Source organism: Solea senegalensis, linkage group LG2 (genome assembly GCF_019176455.1).
Source record: "Solea senegalensis isolate Sse05_10M linkage group LG2, IFAPA_SoseM_1, whole genome shotgun sequence".
NCBI lineage: Eukaryota > Metazoa > Chordata > Actinopteri > Pleuronectiformes > Soleidae > Solea > Solea senegalensis.
Window position 1 is genome coordinate 25,743,745 of NC_058022.1, and position 23,697 is coordinate 25,767,441.

At 39.6% G+C, this 23,697-nt stretch overlaps 1 protein-coding gene across 9 annotated transcripts in view; it reads right to left on the minus strand.

Moving 5' to 3' along the window:
• Positions 1-23,697, minus strand: part of nid2a (nidogen 2a (osteonidogen)) — a 44,782-nt gene that overhangs the window by 19,296 nt on the left and 1,789 nt on the right. For 2 of the 9 annotated variants that reach the window (XM_044049405.1, XM_044049399.1), the window contains exons 2-16: positions 19,849-19,913; positions 18,252-18,527; positions 17,143-17,328; positions 16,753-16,869; positions 8,440-8,541; positions 8,182-8,321; positions 7,914-8,040; positions 7,442-7,804; positions 6,491-6,602; positions 4,702-4,741; positions 4,479-4,588; positions 4,246-4,379; positions 3,799-3,910; positions 3,203-3,403; positions 2,883-3,113 (exon numbers count right to left, since the gene is read on the minus strand). In XM_044049405.1, the coding sequence (XP_043905340.1) occupies positions 2,883-3,113; positions 3,203-3,403; positions 3,799-3,910; positions 4,246-4,379; positions 4,479-4,588; positions 4,702-4,741; positions 6,491-6,602; positions 7,442-7,804; positions 7,914-8,040; positions 8,182-8,321; positions 8,440-8,541; positions 16,753-16,869; positions 17,143-17,328; positions 18,252-18,458 (2,182 nt within the window). In that variant the 5' untranslated portion in view covers positions 18,459-18,527; positions 19,849-19,913. Of the gene's footprint in view, positions 1-2,882; positions 3,114-3,202; positions 3,404-3,798; positions 3,911-4,245; positions 4,380-4,478; positions 4,589-4,701; positions 4,742-6,490; positions 6,603-7,441; positions 7,805-7,913; positions 8,041-8,181; positions 8,322-8,439; positions 8,542-16,752; positions 16,870-17,142; positions 17,329-18,251; positions 18,528-19,848; positions 23,615-23,697 lie in introns of those variants that run through there. The other 7 variants (XM_044049459.1, XM_044049450.1, XM_044049434.1 and 4 more) reach the window with 4 other exon arrangements.

Sequence of the window (23,697 nt, forward strand, 5' to 3'; positions counted from 1 at the left end):
CCTAAATCTAATCCCAAATGCAGCATTTAATATAAAGTTTACAAAGTCCAACTGGTCATATTGTGTTATGCACGGAAACAAGACAAGCAAAATGAAAATACAATTCACACGGAAAAAGATCTGCATTCAGTGATGTTACTACAACAACACACACACAAAATCACACCTGAACAAAATTCAATTAACTGACTCAGCTTGCTTCCATCTCCTGAGGCAAGAGAGCATTTTTGGTTCATTATCAGAGAGCGAGAGAGAGAGATTCTTCAAAGTCCAGATTGTGGCGGGAAGAGAGAGAGAGAGAGAGATAGAGAGATGAGAGGGTGAGATACACATGGATGGGAGAAAAGACTGAGGGATAATTAAAGAGAGAAAGAGAGAGAGAAGGCGAGTGGGAGAGGAGGAGGAGAACACACACATACACAATGTACACCATCAAAGCAACACCGCAGTTTCCCACCTGTTGCTTTTTAGCAAACCTCCTAAACTCCTACACACACACAGGTTTGCACAGCTATCCTTTGAAGGACTCACACTACACTGCCTTCCATTCATTTGGACAGCCTTAACAAAGCCTTATTCCTAACATTAACCAGTTAATATCTACCCACAAATCACATTTTAGCCCTAAACCAAACCAGTTCCTCAGAAATTAGGTTCTGACTCATTCGGACAAGGTTTTGGTCTGAATGAGGTCTACTGGTCCTGACAAGGTCAGTGTTTATGTCAGACAATGTCCCTAACAGGTAACAAATACAAGTACACACACTCACACACGGGTTGGCCATAACTGTGACTATCAGGATGTGATGAACCACTTTTAGTGCAACATCCATCATCACTGACTTTTTTACTGACCAAGTCTTAGAGGCATTCAGGATGAAAATGCAAGGAACAGATAATTTGAGTCATAGATCTTTGAGTTTAAAGCAAGTTTAAAGGTCATTTTACTAATCACAGAGAGATTACAATGTTAGAATGTTAATGTTGGAGTCTTCAAACAGTAAATAATGCACTGCTATGAAGTGGGGGCAGTGGGAGAGTTTAGAGGTGAGGTTCTAATGAACGTGTCTTTGAGATGGTGCGAAAACAACAATAAAACAATAAAAACCAACACTAAGAGTTGCGCACTTAAGAGGCGCACTGAAACTAATTATTCCTAACATATTGTAGACTTAAGCAGGTGTAGATTTTATTTGTTTAAAATCAGATTCTTCTTGTGTCTTAAAAGCTCGCACAGTGAAACCAGAGCACCACTGATTCTCATGACATCAATGGGCAGCTATTCTGCCCAGCAACACCCCCCACTAGAAAATCTGTCATTGGCTGGTATATTATTTCCCAGAAAGTGTAAGACCCTTGCACACACACACACACACACACACACACACACACACACACACACACCACTTAACCTGTGTTTATAAAACCCCTGATCCCAAAAGCTCTTCCAGCTGTGCACTGGGTGAATCAGTGTGTGTTCATATGCATGTGTCAGATGTGTCATCATAACCTTTTTAATCAACGTGTTGACGTTTAAAGGACAGAAACTTGGTTCAAATTGAAACTTGGGGAGAAAAAAACACAGAGGACCTCATTCTTTCTGTCTAAAACACTTTATTTTCCTCTCCATCTTTAGAGGTCTCTCTTCTCTCTCTGGTTTTCATCAGGTTAGAGTGGATGAAGAACATATGACCACTGTGCTGATAGAGAAAAAACATGACACATGTTGCATGTGCTATATTCCCACACAGCTTTAGTCTTTCTGTTTTTCTGTTGGTCTTCAGATAAGAGATGACATGGACTTGTTGGTTTAGGATTCAAAAGACTCCTGAACCTCTGGCTGAAGTGAAGGATTTAACATTCACATGTGGTCAGTAAAGAGCAACCATGAAAGCATAAATAAAAAAAGGATACTTTCAATACAGTATGGCTGTGAGCCATACACATAAATACAGATATAGTATGTAATGCATTAGTCATGACAGAATATAACAAAGTGGAATTTATCGCTCCAGTTCAAAATAAATTTTTTCTCATTTGTTAACCACCTCCCTCCTCAGGACATTGTCAAACACCTGTCCATATCCACTTTATAAATGTTAATTATCAACATAAACAAACCAAACTAATCAAATATTTATGGACAGCTGTTGTGTAACTTGTGGTGTAATAATCCTGCGGTGGTGTAGACAATAAACCCAGAAACAACAGGGGTTATACACACACGATAACATTGTCTTCCATGGTTTGGACATATAATTATGCCCTCAGTTTGCAGCATGTGTTGAAAGCTAAACTCTGTTCAACTCTGTGCTGTGGTTTGGCTGAGGTTTCTGTGGCAGCGTTGCAACAATTACTAAGCGGTCTGGTTTTGGGGCTCTGGAGGAGAAAACCTCACGTTTTCAATGTCTTTGTGCACTTTCGGACTCACATTGATGATGTGGAATGAATTTAATCAAGCAAAACAATGCAGTCATTCCTGGCGGCTGGGTCAGGACCTACAGCTGGGTCACAGGAGTTTTTCTTTTGTTTACAGCTGTTTTGTTAAACTTCATTCAAAAACAGAAAAGTGAATTTGTGATTCACTTATCCAACATATTGTATATGTCTTGTAAATGGCTGGTTTACATATTCAAAATAATATTATAAAAATGCCAGTAGAAAATATGATGTCATGGGTCATGATAGTTTGTCATCTTTTAAAAAGTGTGGAAAAACACCGACATAATGATGCTCCCCTTGTGTTAACCCTTGACACATTTTTAAACGTCAACACTACTTTCATTTGTTTTGTGGTATTGTATAAATGCCTAATTAGATATCAAATTAAGTCCAGTTCAGCTATTAAGCTAAAAAGCTGTTTCCTGTGTGTTCAGACTCACCTCCAACTGGGCTGATCTTGTTGGTGATGGCGTATCTCAGGATCCGCTCCTCCTTGACATACATGACAAACACCCTCTCCATAGTGATCTGTAGCGTCTCCAGGGCAGTGGCGCGGTTGTCATGACGACAGTCACGGAAGGTGACATTTTGTTTGAGCTGGAAGGAGAAGGACTCCGATCCTCGTTCTGCCGAAACTACTGAAAACTCCCTCACAGAAGTGGATGTGGCAACTGCATAGAGAGAAAAGATGTTTTTTTTAAGAGCTGGAGGCCATCGAATGTTAAGTGAAGTATTCCTGTCTTGTTGTTGTCATAGTTACCAGATGGGTAGTACTGGTAGATCTCCTTGAAGGGATCAATGGTAACTTCAGCTCCAGGAGGTATGAAGGGCACGCTGCCGCTGACAACAGTGTCCACAGTGAGGTGGTTGTGGTCGTCAAGGCCACGGCCAGTCTGAATGATTGACAGGTGCTGGTTGCCAGGGTAAAAGATGACCTCAGCATGGCGAGTGAACTCAGCACCTGATAACACAGTTAGACAATCAGTCAGTTCATCAATCACTACTTTTGTTGGTCAATCTGCAGATTTTTTCAGATACATTATAGCTGGCAGACCAGCACATGTGGACACACACACACACACACACACACACACACACACACACACACACACACACACACACACACACACACAGCTGTTTCATATTAGAGAGGGAAGGGGAAAGCCTGATATCACACCACATCCCTCGAGACAATACAGCTGGCTGAGAGAAGGAAAACACACACACACTCTCATACACACACACGCACACACACACAATGTCCTCACTGTAGAGGAGTTTCTTAATTTCTCCACAGATTTGCTCAAGACATACAAGGCCTGATACTAAACTGAACAGACACAACACACAGCTTACCTGTGGTTTTGAACCCTGCTTGGCTGTTGGGCAGCTCTAGAGCAAACAACCATCCAAACAACTCTCCAATTGGTGCAACTGGCATCAGAGCCCAGCCCACTGGTTCAGGTACCTGACAAAACAGCATAGATTTAGCAATGGTCAGACCAGAGAAAATTAAATTTACAGTAACTACATGACAGTGATCCGTTTTTAAAGAGATCTACATTTAAAGGTCCAGTGTGCAAATTAGTGACAGGCAGTGGTGAGATTGCAGATTGTAACAAACAGAAAACTGAAAACAACGGTGGCCTTTGAATACCAAAAATTATTTTTCTTTGTATCGTCATCTTTTGCTTACAAATGTGAAAAGGCAGATTGAAGTTAATGTCGGCTCATAAATCCTCCTAAATGTAACACACTGGACCTTTATAGTATATTGACATATTTCATTTGTGCATGTCCTACCTCACTGATGGCAGTGTACGCTCTTCCGTCACCCACCACGATGTAGGCATGGAGGTCAATGTTGTTCAGGGTTACTGGAGTGGATCCCACTGTGACAGTTCCACTCACCTTACCACTGACACGCTGAGGGGCACCTGGAGGGGCAGCACAGAGTATACGCAAGAAAAACAACTTTAACAAATGAGGGTACATTCACGTTTATGACCATAGAGATAACATTCACAAGGTTTTACCCTCAGGAAGACAGTGGCGTCCATTTCCATAGAAGCCAGACTGGCAGTGGCAGCAGTAGCCTGTTGCATAATCAGTGCAAAATGCATTCTGGGAGCACTGTTGCTGGAATCTGTAACAAGACAGAGAAAGAAACATGAATTTGCATTTAAGACAGATTTAAGACGTTAAGACGTTTTTAATTAAACAATTGTTTACATGTAACTATAACAGTTCTTTACATACCTGGCACATGTTTCTTTATTCTCTGTAGTGTACTGAATCACTGTGAGAGACATGGCAGAAAAAGGCATTTATTATCATGCATCATACATAAGAAAATACAAAAAAATCTATATTAACTTGATCTGAAATTGTATATATCTATATTTAGTTTCTTTTACCTCACTTTTCTCAAACGGAAGTTAGTTATTAGTTATAAACAAGAATGTAAAGACGTAAAAGCCTTTACTGTCTATGTGCAGGGTCAGCTTTGTTTAAACACTTCACCTTACATTAGACAAATGGAGACTGAACAGTGTTTCCATACAAGTATGGATGGACAGAGAGGATATAACTATGGAAACAATACAGACACACAGGGACACTAAAGTTTGGAGAGGAACCAGCTGCTGTAGCCTGGTCTTCCACATTTACAGCTAGTCTTGCTTTTAAGATTAACAGAATACTTCACCATTTAGCTTTGTATTACTACAATTTGGGTCGTATTTTGGAAAAAAATGTGCTTCCCAACCTCAGTTTCCCCTGAGTTGAGAAATATCTTCCTTCTTTTCTTTGTTATGTGTCCACTAGTGACACTTGGTCCTGTTAGCATAACTGTTAGCAAAGATGGCGGACACTGTTTACATTCTGAGAATGAGGTCCCGTCCCCCTACGGGTGGGTTTTAAGCCTTGGACCAAGTGTCACTGGTGGGCACGTAACAAAAAAAAAGAATGAAAATATTTCTCGACTCAGGGGAAACTGAGGTACTACTACTACCCCTATCCTATTTTGGGAAAACAGAACAGAAAATGGGTAGAGAGCTTGAAAAACAGAAGACACTGCTGCTGCTGCTGCTGCTGCTGCCAAACAGACAAAAAAAAAAAAGAATTATATTTCTGGCAGCATTTCTCAGACCACTGAAATATTTAGTCACAGAAGCAATTTAAGAATTTATAATGTGTCTAAAATGATTCAGCTGTTGACAATGTTGATTTAAAACAGCACAGCTGTCACTAAGGCTTATTCCTCCTGACTGCAGCGCCTTTTACTGGATTTACACATCAACATGGAACTTGCACAACTACCAAGTGAGCACTGCATTCTATCCATTGTCTCTCTATCTCACTCTTGTATTTGTATTTTTGGCAAATGTTTGCTTTGGATCATAACGCAGCATTCTGTCATCCTACAGGGGGATGACACACACACACACACACACGCAAGCTTGGAGATGAATAAAGTATGTCTCAACAACAGAGACACATGAGTCACATGTTTTGCTTTATTTTCATAATCAGCAGTAAAAGCAGCAGCTGTGAAAAATAGCATGTGTATGGAAAATAATGCTTTTTCTAATTTTCCCACATACGTCATATGTAATGTTTTACTTTTAACAGTAAATGGGGGTTAGGTTTTTATCCATGTCTAAAATATACTTCATCTGTTGACAGGTTTGTCTTTGCTGCATCTTAGAAAAATGACATTTCATCACATTGGAAGACTTTTTGGCTCATGTAAGCAGAGAAATTTACTGAGAACACACTTTTATTTATCGCAAACACTAGTGGGAGTAGATGCAGAGGAGGGAGCGTTGAACACACACACACACACACACACACACACACCTGGGAGCTGCCCAGCACAACGGCAGTATTGTCCAGCCAGCTGCTGAGCGGCTCCATAGCAGAGGGTGAGGTAGTGTTACCCTCCCGTTTCTCCCTCCTTTCATACGTTTAGAAGACACATGTGGTATAAAAAGGACATAATGCACATGCTTTGTTTTTGTGGATGTGTATGTGGTTTGTCCTTTACCTCCTGTGTCAAAATCAACATCCTCCTCATCCACGCTGACCACATGACCTCCGGGGGAAAGACGTGGTTCATTTCTTTGAGGTGGGTACACATCCACCACCTCCAGAGGATCCTACAGATGGAGATATAGGGGGAACATGTTGGGTAGCTTGAAATGTGTTGTCACTGAGAGCTAGAACCTTTTAACTCTCCCCAGATGCTCAAAAACACAGGGCTACGATCTGCACATATTTTATAAATTGTATACAGTATGTGAGAATCACGATTGCCAGTATTTTGTTTAAACTACAATACTGTCTCCAAAACAGCGTTCCATTGAAACCACATTTTTTTTACAAAAAGTGACTGCAATTTCAATTTGGTATTAGAAAACCCCCTGACAGCGCTGCCAGTGTAATTTTCCTCCTCTCTGTAACCACTGCAAAGAGTTATGTTTCCACAGAATTTGAACACACTGTCTGTAACAACACTCTCATAAACATAAAAACATTATCTCATATTTTAGCTATTTTCAATTTAAAAAATACATAAAAAGGCACATAAAAAGCATAAAAATTAAACATTTAAAAAGTGGTGTGTAACTTTTAAATATTAACAAATGTCTGTTAGGTTCCTATTACAACTCCTGCCAAATGAGTTCACACAGCCATGATTAAACCAATTAAGTGGCTTTTAGATCTTGTGTTGCCAGCATCATTTCTGCACTGCACACAGGAAGTGTTTTGCTTTGTATGAAGACAGATGGAGGCAACAGAACAGCAGCGTGAATGAAAACACAAAGAAGCATCCATGAGGTGAATCGTCCCCACCCGCCCCTGTGCTGCTGCTGCTGCTGCAAACGTAAAACGTAAACACACAAACGTCCCCTCAGTAAGGTGTGAAGGTTTTGCTTAATTCAGATGAAGGACGCCGCAAAACAAAGATTTTAATATTCATGGAAAAACATTTCACCTGTGGCTGCTGCTCCTGATGATGCCGATAACCTCCCTCTGCTGGTGCCTCTGGGGGATTTGGGGGAACATACTGCCGCTCTGCTGGTTCTGAACCGTACCTGGGTTCTGAAGTCAATGGTACGTCTTCACTGCCATGTGGCACGTGATGTCCAGGGTCCTCTGAAGGAGCACCAGGGCTTGATGGTTGAAGAGACTCTGATTGGTCACCACCATCAGGTGCTGTCTGGAATTCAGGGTCCCCACCTGTCAAAGGGTAATCATCCTCCTCTTCCTCCTCCTCTTCCTCTTCCTCTTGGTTATCAGGTTCAAAGGTATTGTATGGGTATTCCTCAAACTCAGCGTATTCAGGTGTGGTTGTGTCCTAAAAGCACAAACCTTACAAACTTAAAATCAGGACCTTCCTGCACATTGCAAGACAAGACCAGGTGTAGAATGAGAATTGAATAAATAAATAAGAAAAGCTGAATTACCAATGGGAGGCCTCCAGTTGGAGAAGTAGCAAGGAGGCCACTGATGGATGCAGGGACAATGTTGTCGAAAGAATAATGGTTCCCAGTATGGAAAAGCCAGATACCTGGTATTCCTGTATTACCAACCCTGAAGAGAGAAACCAGTATTAGCGCGGTGTTTTTTCAGAAAACTCTACTATTTTTTTCTGTTCTGTTGTTTGCAAAGAGGTAAATCTCAGTATAATTGCAATGTTCCCAGATATGTTTATGAGGAAAGTTTTATACTTACTGGTAAAGGTTTTGAATACTCTGATCTTCACCAATAACACTGTAGTAAGGTCCCTCAGTTCGAGAAAAGATTAGGTATGGAATTTCACCTCTGCTGAAGCCAACTCTTGCAGGAAACTCTATCTCAACATTATATGACTCCTAAGCGCAGAAAAATACACAAATACAAGAACATGTACAACATGTAATTTGTTTCTTAAATAATTAGATACGATTGAAACAACATAAATGCAGGTCTTGTGTTGAACTTTTTTTTTACCTTGGGTCGTGTTCCAAAGAAGTTCAAACCACCTTCAGGGTAGAGAAAGATGACGTATGAGTCGATCTCATCATAACCGATAACTGCCTGGAAAGTGTTGATCTAAAGATAAAGAAGATGAACAAAAACAGGGACAACATTTTAAAAATCAACATACGCTGTTTCCAAAGCACAAACTGTCATTTTGCTGATAAACTGTGACATCTGTCCACACAAAGAGGTGAGAAAGAAATGGAAGCACAGAGTTTCTAATGATTAAAATCAAGAGAAATGTAGGAACATTCAATAAACCACTAACCTCTGTGATTACTCTTATTACATTGAAATAAAAAAGAACCTTGCTTTATATCTCGTGCCACCACACATGTAGTGAAAGCTTACTACACAAACAAAAACAGAAAGACTGTTCATCCTTTTTGGTATGCCGAGGCCACCATAGTTCTCTGACATGCTTTTTTTTTTTTACAATACTCTGAACCTTTAAATTCTTGAATTTCTTCCAAGAAAGTTGAGTATTTGAGGTTTTCAATTACGTCCTTGAGGAGCGATCCACGAATACTGTTTTATTCTCATGTAAAATGGCTTGAGTTCAGCGAGTATCACTTTTTCTCGCTTGAGTTAGAAGGATGAAGTCACTTCCCACATGCAGCTCAGCTCAAGCAGCCTCAAATTATTCTAGCACTCACTCCTCATATTTAAACTTCACACCTCTCCTAACACCCTCCCTCTCCCCCTCCCTGTGTCTCCTTCCCTTCCTCTCATCACTGGCTTTCCTGGCTTTCACACCCGCCTTCCTCCGACTGCCACCATTTATTGACATAATGACCTGAGTAACTTGGTTTCCAAACATCAATTTTACACAAATTAGAATGAATCAAATGACCTGAATTAGTACATACTCATGAATCAAGGAAAAATCCAAACCGGAACTTCTTTTCTAAACACTGGACTGTAACTTGAGTGTGTATCGCAGCCGCTTGGCAAAACCACAGCAGAAAAAACACACATTTAGTGAATGAAGGAAGACTGTGAGTGATCCCATGTTGTTTTCCTTTGGGACAGAATCCGATTATCTAAACGCACACAGACACACACAAACCAAGACCTACATACACCTCGGTCTCTCAACCCCCAGCCCAGATGTTCATCTGAACAGCTGTCTTCCTGTGTGTCTGCATGTCTTTCACAATGATGTTACAACATTGTTACATTATGAGATACATATGCATACACACTCACACAAGCACGTAGACAAACACAGATGCCCCAGCTACATTCATTTATGGTGGATGTACTTGTGTGTCTGTGTGTGTGTGTTGTCTGAACTGTTTACATCAACATCTTTAAACAATCTTGTTGTTTGTGGGCAAGAGGACTTTGTAGCCTTCAGGCTCTGTCTAATTAGTGAGAGGGGCATGTCTTCTTTTTTTCCCTTCTGTCTTAAAGGAAGGAGAAGAAGTTGGATCTGCTTATTCGTTGCCTAATATTCCCACTGGATTTGGCATTTGCCTTTGCTTCTATCCCCGTTGGAGAATGAGTAGATGAGATAGTGGTGGAGCGACAGATAGAAGGGTGAGAGCAGAGAGCGGCTGGTTTACAGATAGTAGAACTATGAGGAGACACGTTTTCAAACCAGAATTTTAATCATTTATTTCCCCCATTCTCAATCATGGCATTTAAATTCCTTTTCCTGAGTTTATTTTTCTCTGTCCTCAGATAACATTACTTCTTCCCGGTATTTACAGTGGCTGCATCTGTCACCACTGTTGGGTTAACTGCTATGGAATTTCAAACAGACACTTGTGTGTTTATTTAAAAGTAAGCTGGTATGTTTACTATATCTTAGGCCACATTTTACCTCTTTAAATTGTGTTTTTCTATGGATGTTTTTCCTCAGCTTATCTCAGGTGCCAGGGATAGTGAGAAAAGTCTAAAAAGACTAAACAAAAACGGCTATAAGAACTAAATCTGGAGACATCTGGCCAATCAGTGCCTCTAAAGCTCATCAATTTATATGTAACATGTAATTTGTTTTATCCAAAAAACTAAAGCATAAGTCCATGATACAAACAAGTTTACCATGAGAATGTTATGGGGATTAAACTGATTACAAAACACATTTACGAAAGAACAGTATGAAATTTGTCAAAACACAGAGTTATAAGATTTGAGAAAGCAGCGTGGGATCATGGGAAATGTTGTCTTCTTGCCTTGTTTGGTTCACCTGACAACACACTGGCGACTACATTTCATAGGGGGTTTGCACCAGAGGTTATAGCAGAGACAGGTAAGGGGATGATGCTATTAAAATGCAACCAAAATAAATTAATCCATTACCTTAAATAGACCTTAAATTATTCAACTTGGTTACTGGCTTTAGCCTCATAATAAATGTACAGCAGAGAGAGTGGTACTGATCTTCACATCTAACCAAGCATGAAAGCAGTGCTGCCAAAATGTTGCACTATTCCTTTAATTTTGCGTCCTCGACTCCACCCCCTCCACTATCTGTGTGGTCATTTGCTGTGTGTCTGTAGAGTGGGTTTGAGTCAGTGTGTGTGTGTGTGTGTGTGTGTGTGTAAAGTAGTCCTGGTGTGTTTTAAAGACTCACAGCTGGAAGACAACAAATTGCAGCCAACACACATCAAAGACTTTAAGACAGTGCGTGGCCGAGTATGTCTGTGGCTGTGTGTATGTGTGTGTGCTCTGTGCAAACACACACACACACAAAACCCATGACCTCCCTCGAGGCACTGTTTCACACCTTTTTAAAATAGCGTCCTCACACTGATTAGACACATGCACAGACTGGCTGGAAATAACGAGCTTATACGCTATTATTCAACTGTGTTTTTAAGGTTTTATTTTCCATTTTGTTGATTTTTCAGATATGTGAAAAGTCTAAGCTTGTTCATCCAGCATGACCTCCCCTGCTGCTTGCTATCTGTTATCAACTAATCTGTCGGATGTGACCAAAATCGGTGAATACTTTTGTGCAGTCAAATCAGATCATACCATAAAACGATCACATCATAAATGTATTAAACAGACAGGATCTGGTACAAATGTGCTGTGTTATCTGCAAGGGATAGTTTGATACCACCTATCTGACACTGGTCCGACAGTCTTTTTACAAAATGACTCAGTCTTGTCTGTCTTTACTTTTTGTTAATGATACATTTACGCTGGGGTATTTGGATCATACCGCATTTCACATTTTTCTTTTGCCAATATCCGATCCAGTGATTTCCACCAGTATCGGACTATGCCAATACTGAATATCGCATAATCCTCCATATTATTGTCTACCGACTAGCCACTTGTTGGATGCCATTTGGTAGTTATGAGCACTATCACTTTCCCTTGTGCGTGCTCTTTAATTTTTTACGTGACATAACCTGCAACCACGCTCCTTTTACATGATACTAGCTGTCAGTCTCAATAGTTTGTGCCATGCTTTATTGTCTTTTTTTTAAAAGAAATGGGAATGTAACCTACAAAACTGGCATCATATTCTTTGTAAGTCACAACATCTTTGTCATTCTTAGTCTCAGATATTTGTTGTATGTGGTTACACATTTCGTCAGACTTAATTACAATAAGAAGTCATTATAGTACAGTCCCAAAATGTTGTAAACAAAAGTAATAAGCTGTGAAATGCATTCAATATGCTGCCTGCAACACACATGTTTGCTGATTCATCTGAATAACTTACATGCTACAATGATGAAAGGGATGAGCTTTTTGGTTTAACTTGTCATGCTCAAGAACACGTTTCTCAGTCTGTGCAGTGACTTTTGTTGAACAGACTTTTAAATATAGCTCTGAATACCACACACAGGTTGTGAACATGTTATCAGGTGTCAAAGTGAAGTCTTATTCAGTTTTGTCTTGAACAAAACTTGTGTAACATTTGCTTATTTATAAAAAGGTCTGGTTTACTCTGTCCTGAAGTAGTCTGGTCTACTTTGCCAAACATAGTTGACTTTCCATTGTGTTTGGATTTTTCAATAAAAAGACTGAACACATCCTTAACTAACTAATGCTCTGATGCATGTTGTAATTATCCAGAGCTGTTTAGCAGAGGACATTCCCAGGAGGAGAGAGAGACAGAAGATAGAGGGAGGTCGGGATAAATGAATGTACTACACTTGTTTGTTGGTTTCTGGTTTTTCAGCTCGTTGGCCGCAGCACAGCTGCAAACAGGCGGAGAAGAGGGACAGAGAACAGCTGCAGTCCAGTTGCCAGCTTCACCAGAGTGCTACAAACGGAACTGCCTACAGCGTGGGAACTGGCACACACATATACACACGCACGCTCATACACACACACACACAGGCTTGTAGCCAGGAACAGTCCAGTCAGTACTTTACTGTTGTCATTTGAAAACCCCTCCTCCCCGATTTTCCTCTGGAATCCTCTGCTCATCTAAAGCTTGAGGAAATTGTACAACATCTTGGGGTTTCTCAAAATCTGTTTGATCAGCTCAAGTGCATATGGCGAGTAAAACCATCGCTGCTTTTCTTAGATCCTGTAAACCTTTGCGAACATTAACATCTCTCCCACAGATGAATCACGACACCATGACTATGGTAGTAATTAGTAAAGCAGTCAAGATTCCAGGTCTCAATTCTGAGACTGAATCAGCTTGTGTGATGAGCTGCAAAAACAAAGCAAAGTAACTCTTTGTTTCTGCTGCAGACATTAGCTCAACAGTTACTCATAACCAGAGTCTGTGTCATGGCTTAAGGACAGAAAAACATTATGAAAGCTGAAGTTCAGTGAGGGTCTGCTTTGAACCAGGATGAGCATAGTTCAAGAGATGCACCCTGTCTCACTGCATGGGGGCCCCATCAGAAACAACAAATAATTCCAATACAAACGTTCCTATTGTACCAAAGAAAAAGGGGAAGAGAAGGATATGAAAGGCAGGGGTCTCTATTCAAACAATGTAGTCAATGTATTAATTCATTAGCCTGAGCTGACCTTCACAAAACATAACTAATGTCAACCTATCACATTGGTTTTGATTAAGGCCTTACTCACATAGAAACAGATCTTTCGCTTTAGATTAACTTTTCTTTTTGGTCCTAAAAAAGTTTTCCATGAACACAGCGTTGTTTCAAGAAATGTCTCCATACACAAGCAACATCTGCTATGGGGCTAAGACATGTTTTCCCAAGACTGAGCAATAGTTACACATATATAAAAATGCAATGGTGGTGTTTTGTGATTTTTTTTATGCCTTTTCTGTGTGGATAAAAAGTCGATATGACAAAAACTTCTGCAAATAAGTCTTAGGCTTGTTCTTATGTGTCTAATTCCAAGTGTGTGGACAAAACAAATTTGGATAACAATAACAAGAATCTCAGTATTAAACTGTATACATTGACATGACAGGATTTTAGTGCTGTGTTGATGTAAAGTGTGGTCAACACTGGCAACATCAACATACAGAAGGTCATGTTCTCTGTGCAAATGACTCTGGTCATTAGCAAATTGAGCTACCTGGTGGCAGACACAACAGAATGTGTGTTTTAGGTTTCAAGTGAAGCAATTACTTTCCAATTAAGTTAATAGCATCTTGGATTATAACTCCATAGAAAACACAACCCCACATTTTAGCAAGTGAACCTTTAAGCTGTGGCACTCCTTTATTATTTACTATTATTTCTTCCCTTGCTTCTCTCTACTCGTCCCCACATTCAACCCCCAAAAACTACACAGTCGTCGCCCTCCCCCCACCCTGCCACCCCTAATACACATCCTGACAAACACACACACACCTCAGGTTAATCAGTTCACACACACATACCACTCGACTCCCACCAAACCACCCCACCCAGCACCTCTGGCTAATCACTTCAAAGGAAGATGCTATCAGACCAAAGAAGGACCCACTGAAGCAAATCCCAGCCGAGATCCAGACTGCTCCAATCTGACAAACTCAACTCTAAACAAATCCTCTCCTAGCACATACTGTATACAGGCCACCATTGGATTTGTTGTTTGAGCAGTGCTATATTGACCATACAGTATTATTCTTAGTGACCTAACCTTACAACATATAGAATAGCATGACCTGGCTAGAGCCTAACCCTAATTGATGTTACTGCTCAAACCTATGTTTGTCAACAAAATATCTGTTGTGAGCATTACATACAAATGTTGTATGAGTTAAACTCGTTGACAGCTCATTTATACACAAGACCAACTTCCAGTCACATAATTCCAATCCAAATACCGTTGATCACATAATTTGACAGAAAAAAAGACAACAAAGCTGGTGGACTTTTGCACAGTCCTTAACATATATACATATGCCATGGAATAATTGTCCATTTGGCATCAATGTAATGTTGTAAGAGGCTAAATGCTGCACATCGCACTGGATGATAAGCATGTTTAGATTTCAATCCAGGAAGAAAGACAAAACGATAAGTAAGAACAAACACAGATGGGGGCAAAGACAGAGGGAGATCCCCTGGCGTTCTCCTCAAATATAGCACTCCCTTCATCCTTCCATCCCACATGCCACAAAGCAGAACAACAAAGCTCTGTTTGTTCGATCGATAAGTTCAGTAGGTCTGCCTTTTATATGACTCTGTCGCATAGTTGAAACGAAAACAAAGGCAGCAGCACTCCTCAAGCTAACCCTTTATTTTACACATCTGTCATTTCTCTCCTGAGTTCATCGAGGAAAAGCTCTAACAAGAGCAACGACTCATGGTTAACAGGAGGTACAACTCCAATCTCAAGGAGAATCCCCCATTTGAGTTTACTTTACGAGGAGTTATCACTTAGCTTGTAAAAACTATTGAGGGAGCTTTTCAGTATTTGAGAGTAACCCTGATAATGTCATAGTGATATCATCAGGGTTATCTCTTTACGTTGACGATAAAATAGCCAATAATAGAATATATCAATAATATATCATGGTGGAAAATATCGGATCCAGCTCGGCCCACATTAAAAACTTTGCTGAGTAAACTATGGCCGCTGTTTTTAGTGTAAACTCTTCCTATTTTCCCTGCAATTAGAGCCAAATTATACGCGTCTTTCAAGGAAAATTCCTAGATAATTACAGGCTTGTAAAAGTGTTGCGCACTGAAGGATTTCCCAACTCTGTGTTTCTTTTGTCAAATATTCCACTTCCTCTCAGAGTTTGAACACACATTTTAGACACACTTTCCAAAGATGACACTATTTCTCATTGAGAAAATGAACTGCTTAAAAAAATCACAGGAACAAAAACACTACAGACTTGACAATTCCAGATCATACAGTAGATATCTATACATAGATAAGTAATAATTGCTAATTTGAGTAAACATAAAAAGGTTTAGGGTGTCGCCCCCTGCTGACCGATAACATAGCAGCTTTACACTTCCTATTTATTTTCCCAAACTCCCGCAAATGATGTGAGCTGTAATTACAAAAACTAAAAGTGCGATTGTGTCACACGATGTCCACTCCAGCGTAAAAGAAATAGTGACATCTACTGGTGAGACTGCAGATTGTAACAAGTGGAGAGCTCTTTTGCTCACCCCGCCCTTTCTCAAGCCCTCAGGGAATTATGATTGCCTTCGCATACCAGAAACGATGTTGTACCTCTCCATTTGAGCCATAAGCTTCAGCTTTGAAACACATGCTTTGGTGCATTTGTCCGCTCATGCTGCTGTATGTCGACACTAAAAGGCTGTCTCCATAAAGCAGTTAAAAACTGGACCTTAATAATAATAAATACAATTCATATTGATATTGTGAGGGTCACTTGCCTTTGATTTTTGTTGTTTTTTATGCCGGTTAGCTATTACTACTTAAAGCAGAGACTTAGGAGATACTTTATTACTGAGACGACATTGGTTTGCTGGACATTTGTAGCTAATTCAAAAGTAAACCATTCACTATATTCAATGGCTGACGAACAGGGAGGGTAATAATGTCCAACAGAGCGTGTTGACTTGAGTGGTCAAGGCATGTTTACATCTACCTGTGTGTGTGTGTGTAAATTGCAGGAGGGGATAATGAGTTTGGATGGGAGGGGTCTCTTTGATGACCTTTAGAGATGACCCCCTGACCCCTTCAAAAGGTGAGGAGACAGATTAGGAGGGGATGGCAGATTACAAATAGACCCCCCCCACCCCAGGGTGATTAAAAGTGATGCACAACCTCCAGGAATTTGGGATTCAGAAGAAACAACACATTAGTGAGGATTATCTAAATGTGATAATCATGATAATTATAGTAAGTCATTTATTTATAAACACACAGACATAAAACTGTGCTCCCACCTTTGTCTTTACATCATACCTTGTTTGACGGCCTAACAGTTCGACTTTGCTCTTCATGTGCCGCCACGTTCTCCCATGTTGCCACCACAGCATGTGTGGGTGTGAATTTTGCACCGGGGAATCCTCTGTGCACTTCCTGGATGAGCAGATGAATAAATGAATGATGGGCGGGTGCAGTGAAGGAGACGAGAAAGATGGCAACATGGAATGTACAATGGATTGAACTAATGGATGAGGAACTGATGAAAGGAAGAATCCAAATCTGCAGTTAATTAGTGGACTAAAAGTTTTCATCACAACATATAGTTTTAGGCTCTTTTCCACATTATGTCAAAACAACAAAAATCTGTAACCATTTAACAACCATACACATGAAACTGATTTCTCTTGTTCCAGAGGATAGACAGACCTGGGCCACTCTGTTGAGCACACTGGGAGTTTCTGTAACGCGGTAGTAAATTTGTCCTTGTCCACCACTGGTGTCAATGTCAGCAAGGAACGGAGCCACCACAGGGAAATCTGTGGGGAAGCCATCGTCCACATATTGCTTTTCCATCGGCAGGTCCTGGGCTGATATGATTCCATTGGTGGCCACCTAGAAACACAGAGAATTCCCAGTTAATCATAAGCCCTTCTGAGGGCACCCACATCCTAAAATATGAACAGTTCCTGCAGACCACAGAGGATGTCTGCATCCGCTAAACCCCATCATAAATACCAGTTACCTGGGAAATCATCATGAACCATTTGGAAACCTCCTGATGACCTCATAAACTGCTGGAACTATGTCATGGACCCCAGGAACCACATAATGAATCCCTACATTCCCCTCATAAACCACTGAATTTTCCTCAAGGACCTCTGGGGCACTTTGTAACAACCCCAGAGCCAGGTCTCTGATTATGCTTCAGAAACATTCAAAACCACATACAATTGTTACTGGGTTCCATCTCGATTTATTGCACTCCATAATGCAGCTTGACAACCACTGGAGATTGCAGATATTTAACATTTTACAGCAAAGGGGTAGAAAAAAGTGTGTAAAATAGAGTGCAGTTACCATTTGTCCAGCTTTACATTCACAACATTCATTACCCAGAGTCACATTAAGATAAAAACACTTGATTTATGAAAACATGACACGTTGTAACGTGAAGTAATTCAATCCAGCTAGCATATTAAATCACTACCTACATTTTAAATACTGTAGATCATAATACTAATCCCATAACATGATGTACAATAAAAACACACAGATATGACCTACTCTTCTGCTTAATTTGACAGTTTATTCTTATATAATAATGAACTCAGAGGCCTCTGGACACTGCTGAGGTTGAACATGATAATAAAATATTTGGCACTGCTGCTCTGCTGTGGAGCTTTTTCAACAGCTGCACATATCACCTGCAAAATATTAACTTTAGAAAACTTCCAGAGTATTTTAGAATTCTGTGTGAGAGGAAAAGTATCCCAGATTACAAGCACAAAAATGCATATGAGTGAAGTTGTACTTACATATAGCTGGGTGAAGGGGGAGTTGTAGAAGTACAAGGCTTTGGGCAGGGTCAGCACTCTGGAGGTTTCATCGTCGCCCTCAGCCAGTATTAAATCTCCACTTATAGTGCCATAAGGAAACATGTCAGCCCTCTGGATGGCTGTAACCACACACACACTGCAGCTCCAGCACAGCAGACACACGGCCAACAGTTCCGCTCTCTCCATTGTAGAGCTGGGGTCGATTCAGCAGCTCTGCACTGAGAGGGAGCAGAGGGACAGAGGTGCAGCTGGACTCTGGGAGGGGAGCAGAAAGAAGGAGAACTCAGTGCTGAACTGTGCACAGAGTCTCTGTTACTCTGCAGCCAGGGAGGGAGGGAGGGAGGGAGGGAGGAGTTTAGGCTCTGATTGGTCAGAGAAGTGTTGATTGACAGCAGGCACAGTGCTGGAGGTAACATCTGGCTCGAATTAAAGAAAAGACAAATAGAGCATTTTTAATCCGGATGTAACTCTATCTGTTTAACAACAGTGAAAAAGACACATTGTGCAACTTTTCTTTGTTTTTATACACACACACACACACACACACACACACACACACACACACACACACACACACACACACACAGCGTAAAAACTGTATAAATTCTTATTATCCAAATATGAATTTAAAATTATTATCATAAAATAAACTCTATTTATTCAACTTGAACTTTATTCAAAAGTTTTTTATTACATTATATATTTATATATAATGCAATAAATATATATATTTTTTTCTTATGAAAACACTTCAATCACCAGCCTGACTTCTTTTATTACATATAGTGTAATAATCCTCAACTTCATTATATTTCATACAGTTTGCCTTTTCTTAAATGCAAACTGTATGAACTCTACAAACCTTAACACCATGCGCCACCTGCTGTCCGATACTGCATACTGCATCATACTCAGCTGAGTTTGAAAGTGCAGGCTTTTTTTTCAATATAAACATTATATCATATTTTATTTTAATAGAATCCCCTGAATTTGTTTTGTTTTGTCAAGCTCAACCAATCAGTACGTTTTTGTATGATATTCTGTATATTAACATCTAGAAGAAAAGGTGGCACAAATGGACTTCAAATCTAGGCATGAGGGACAAAATCAAAGGGACAATTAGTCCAGGAAGTACTGATGATATGAGTTAATCTACATTATCAGCAATGTACGTATATCTTCGGCATATACAGAACATGTGAAGAGTGTGGACACAGATGGACCTAAAACAACATGAAAAGAATGTGGTCAACATAAAAACCAGGGGAAAAAAATGACAGACTACACATTTAAAAGACTTAAGCTGTACAATGTACAATGAGTAGTGAGAAACAAAAGGTGAGGCAGAGTTTTCAAAGGGAAAATGATCCAAAGCATAAGGAATGAGGCACCAGAATGCGGTACCTGAAATACATTTGTTATGCTGCTGCCATTTTTAAAATGAAACATTGAATTTAAAGTGCTGACAGTCAGATTTATGCGAGTTCACCTCCATTTCATTTTATGAGACTACAATCCAAACCAGACAGCGATATTAAACCAAAGTGAAATACTCTTGACTGGCCACGTCATTCACCTGACTTCAGCCCCCAGACGGCTGCAGGATAGGTTTCAGTCTCCACCCTTCCCTCAGATCTTTCTCTGCAGTGGAGAAAAAAAAAAACATTGCAAGTCAAGTCAAGTCACTTTATTTGTACCCATGATAATAAAACTTAAAAAACTAAATGTAAAGTCATGTGAAGGTGCTCTATAGGCTCCACAATAAAAACTGCTGGTCTCCAGGGTCAGTGATAAAGTTCATGAATGTAGCTGTGCACACAGTTATTGTCTTTTGCTCAAATTACATTTATGTAAATGACGTAGTTGAGGTCATTTTGTTTTACATCATATTTTCAGTTGATGGTTTTTTTATTTTTAACATCACAGGGGAAGCTGATCTAAACATATGAGATACATTTGTTTAAGTTAAAATAAGGATTTGATATCATTAGCTGAGGGATGAGCATGTGAAATATCCCATTTAAACATGTTAATCAGGAGGAACATGCCTTTCACTGTACACATGGGTTTAAAAAGAAGTACGTGTTTGTACTTACACAAAACAACCAATAGGTGGAGGCAAAGGTAAAGGTAAAGTTAAGATAAACTCCACACACAACATATCAACGACTGCAATTCATGTTCGGTTTTGTTCCTGCGTTGAGACCGCAATCTAGGATTTATTGTAAATGTATACAGTAAATTGTCATAATTAGTTTTACAGTCAATGCCCAACCCCCAATGGCTTTGGAGTTTAACTTCAACATACAGTATATCCACATATAGATTGATATTGTAAATAATCCACAGCTATTCATCATAAATGTAATGTTTAATGTTAAATTTAAATTCAATTCAATTTTTTTCTTTGTAGTTCGCAGCATGTGATCATTAACATTTAATCTGATCATGTTTTGTCCTCCAGCCTGAAGCTGAGTGACCAGCTTTAGGAGGGGGATCAGATATTCATCAAATCAATGAGCTCATTAATGATTCAGACAAGATCCATTAGCAAACAGGAGCACGCACGCACACACATACACACAAAGATACCCATACAACACACGTACACAAACACAAAGTGCTGTATCATTATTTTCTGTCTATTTTGAAACTTTAATGCCAATTAAGTATTGAGTAATTGAATTGAGAGATATAAGAGAGAGCGAACGAGTGAGGGGGGATTGAGATGAACAATACATGCTGCACTTGTCAGCACTCTGACTGATGCCAGACCCTCAACAAAGGCTGTTTACCACCAAATGATTTGGAGATTAAGCTCCAATCAATAACATAATTGCTTCTAAATAAAGAAAATAGATGTCACCACTTAAAATATCCATCCTTAAAGTCGTAATCATGCAATAAATCAAGATTGACGCCAGTAAGAACCTGAAATCTTGGCAGGTATTTTAGTTTTTGGATATTGAAATGGATAAACTATTTGAATCAGTTTTAATTATTTCCTGGGAGACATATGATTACAGGTCCAAAATGCAGCTAAGTGGATCTAATGTGTTGTAATAGTTCTGTAATATGTATTTATATCAATGGAGGGAAATTATGGAAACAACTGCCCCTTGAAACACTTGCTGCCTGGAACTGCTCAACTATGAAAGGAAAGGAAAAGAGGAAAATAAAATAAACAGAAATGGGGAAAAGAAAGAATGAGAAGATGCAGTTGAGAAGGAAACTAAATCATAAGAAAAGAGAGAAAGAGTGCAAAGCAGGAGAGAGGACAGAAAATAAAAAACAAATGGGAAAGAAGGGTAAAATCTCCAGATAATGACAGGGAATAAAAGGAGGCAAGGAAAAGTAGGTGTGTTGGTGTTAATAAAGGCAGAGAACAAAGAAAAACAAGCTTTGAAGCAAACGTGGAGCAACAGGACAACAACAACAAACAGAACGACAGAAGACAACGTCAAGCAACAGAGAGAAAGAGTGAAGGACAGACAAAACTAAAAATAAGACTGTAACCCTGCACTGCGTATGTGTGTGCAACAGTGACGGTGCCAAAAAATACATCACTGAAGTCATGTAAAATCATTTGAGGAGCAAAAAGAGAGACCGCTGAGACAGGATGACACAGGAAGAAGTGATGGCATCGTGGCAATATGCCACATTTAACGGGTTTTTAATGGGACTCAATAAAAGCACTCAAGTTTAAGTGTTGTTGTATCGTTTCGGGGCTTTCAGCATACTTCATGATCTAATTTAGGAAATGTGAAAAATTGGAATTAGAACAATATATGAATGCATTATGGATTTCTTTACAAAGATGAGCAGATATTGCAGGGTGATTTTCTGCAACATGGATAACAACCATTGATTTTAACAACAAAAGCATGACACAACCCTGACAAGAAAATTCACTTGTATTGACACTATATTTGTATTGAATTGAGGGAATGGAGACACTGAAAGTCAGGGGACAGGGAGACAGGTTGGATTCTTGTTTATAAATGAAAGAGACAAAGACAAACTCACATAAATCCTATAGGAAATGAGAGCAGCATGCACTTTCCACATAGAATATATGGGACAGCAAACACATTCTTTGAATGTCAGTGTGTCATATCTATGATTCATGAACACACACACACACAATGCATGCTATTCCAAAAATATCTGACAGAAAAGCATTTTCTACATTACTTCTTTTCTTGCCGTAGTTATTTTTGGAAAATTATACTTGCAGAGAAAATGTGCTTGCTGTATTTTCAATGACCTCAGTTCACGTTGCTTCATGGACTAAACATAATTTGACTTGTTCATTGCGTTGCACAATACAAGATGAAAACAACAGAGAACAAAGACAAAACACTTAGACAATTATCTAACTCGTCATTAGGCAGTAAGTAATTACCTGCCAGTTACAATGGCAAAACATTATGACTCCAGTCTTCCAGTAACAGATTTTACTGCTTCTGATCTTTAAAGCTGCAGGGCAGACACGAGAGCTGAATTTCAGCCTCAGGTTAATAAAATAATGACCTTTTGGAGTCACCTCTTTTGCTCTCATATGATGAAGAACATGGACAGACACTCGTTTCAAACACAACAAATGACCCAAGGTTATTTCTCCATTTCTACAACTCTCAGCCAACATTGACACACATTTTTGTATTGTCTACCTGTTCTCTTTTAGACTATTTACATTTTTGTTTTAGGTTTATTTGCAGCATAGGAAGTTTTGAGTCAGTCTTGCAGCACCGGGAAAGAGCTGTGTGCAAAGTAAATGGAGAGAGGAGCAGCCAACACCAAAGTTTTTGGTTCTTAATATACTGTACATTTATGTCAGATTAGTTGCACATTTACATTTCACTTCCTCTAATATGCAATAATAAAACAACACATTTGATTAGGCTCCAGTCAAAGGAGGCTCCAGGCTTGGACAAGCCAAACCCAGAGGTCAGCTGTATTTTCTGTTTGAAGGTGAGGACTGTAGACCACTCAATTCAGCCTGCAGCCATTTACAACAGGTCTGACAATAGTATAAGATAACACATTTTACTATTTACTCTGCTTTTTAGGCTTTACTGTGTCTGGACGAGTGTGGTATTTTATGTACCTGTTGTAGACCAAACATCCTTCGGTATGATAATGAGTTAAAATTATCATTGTACAGGACATGGCAAGGTTCCAAATGAGCTGAACTGTGTGGCGTTGTCAGACAGCCAGCCATTGATTGGTCAGAGTGCCGTCACAGGAAGAGGCAGGAGTGCGACGTCCGACACAAAAGTCAATGCAAACAATACTGAACTGTAGATGAGTTAAAAAGACTTAATAATCCTAAAAACGTGAGTTAATCTCCAACAATTACCAGGGAAATGTCTAAAATCTCATCATTTAACAGAGGAGTCTGGTGTATGTAGCGACAGCACTG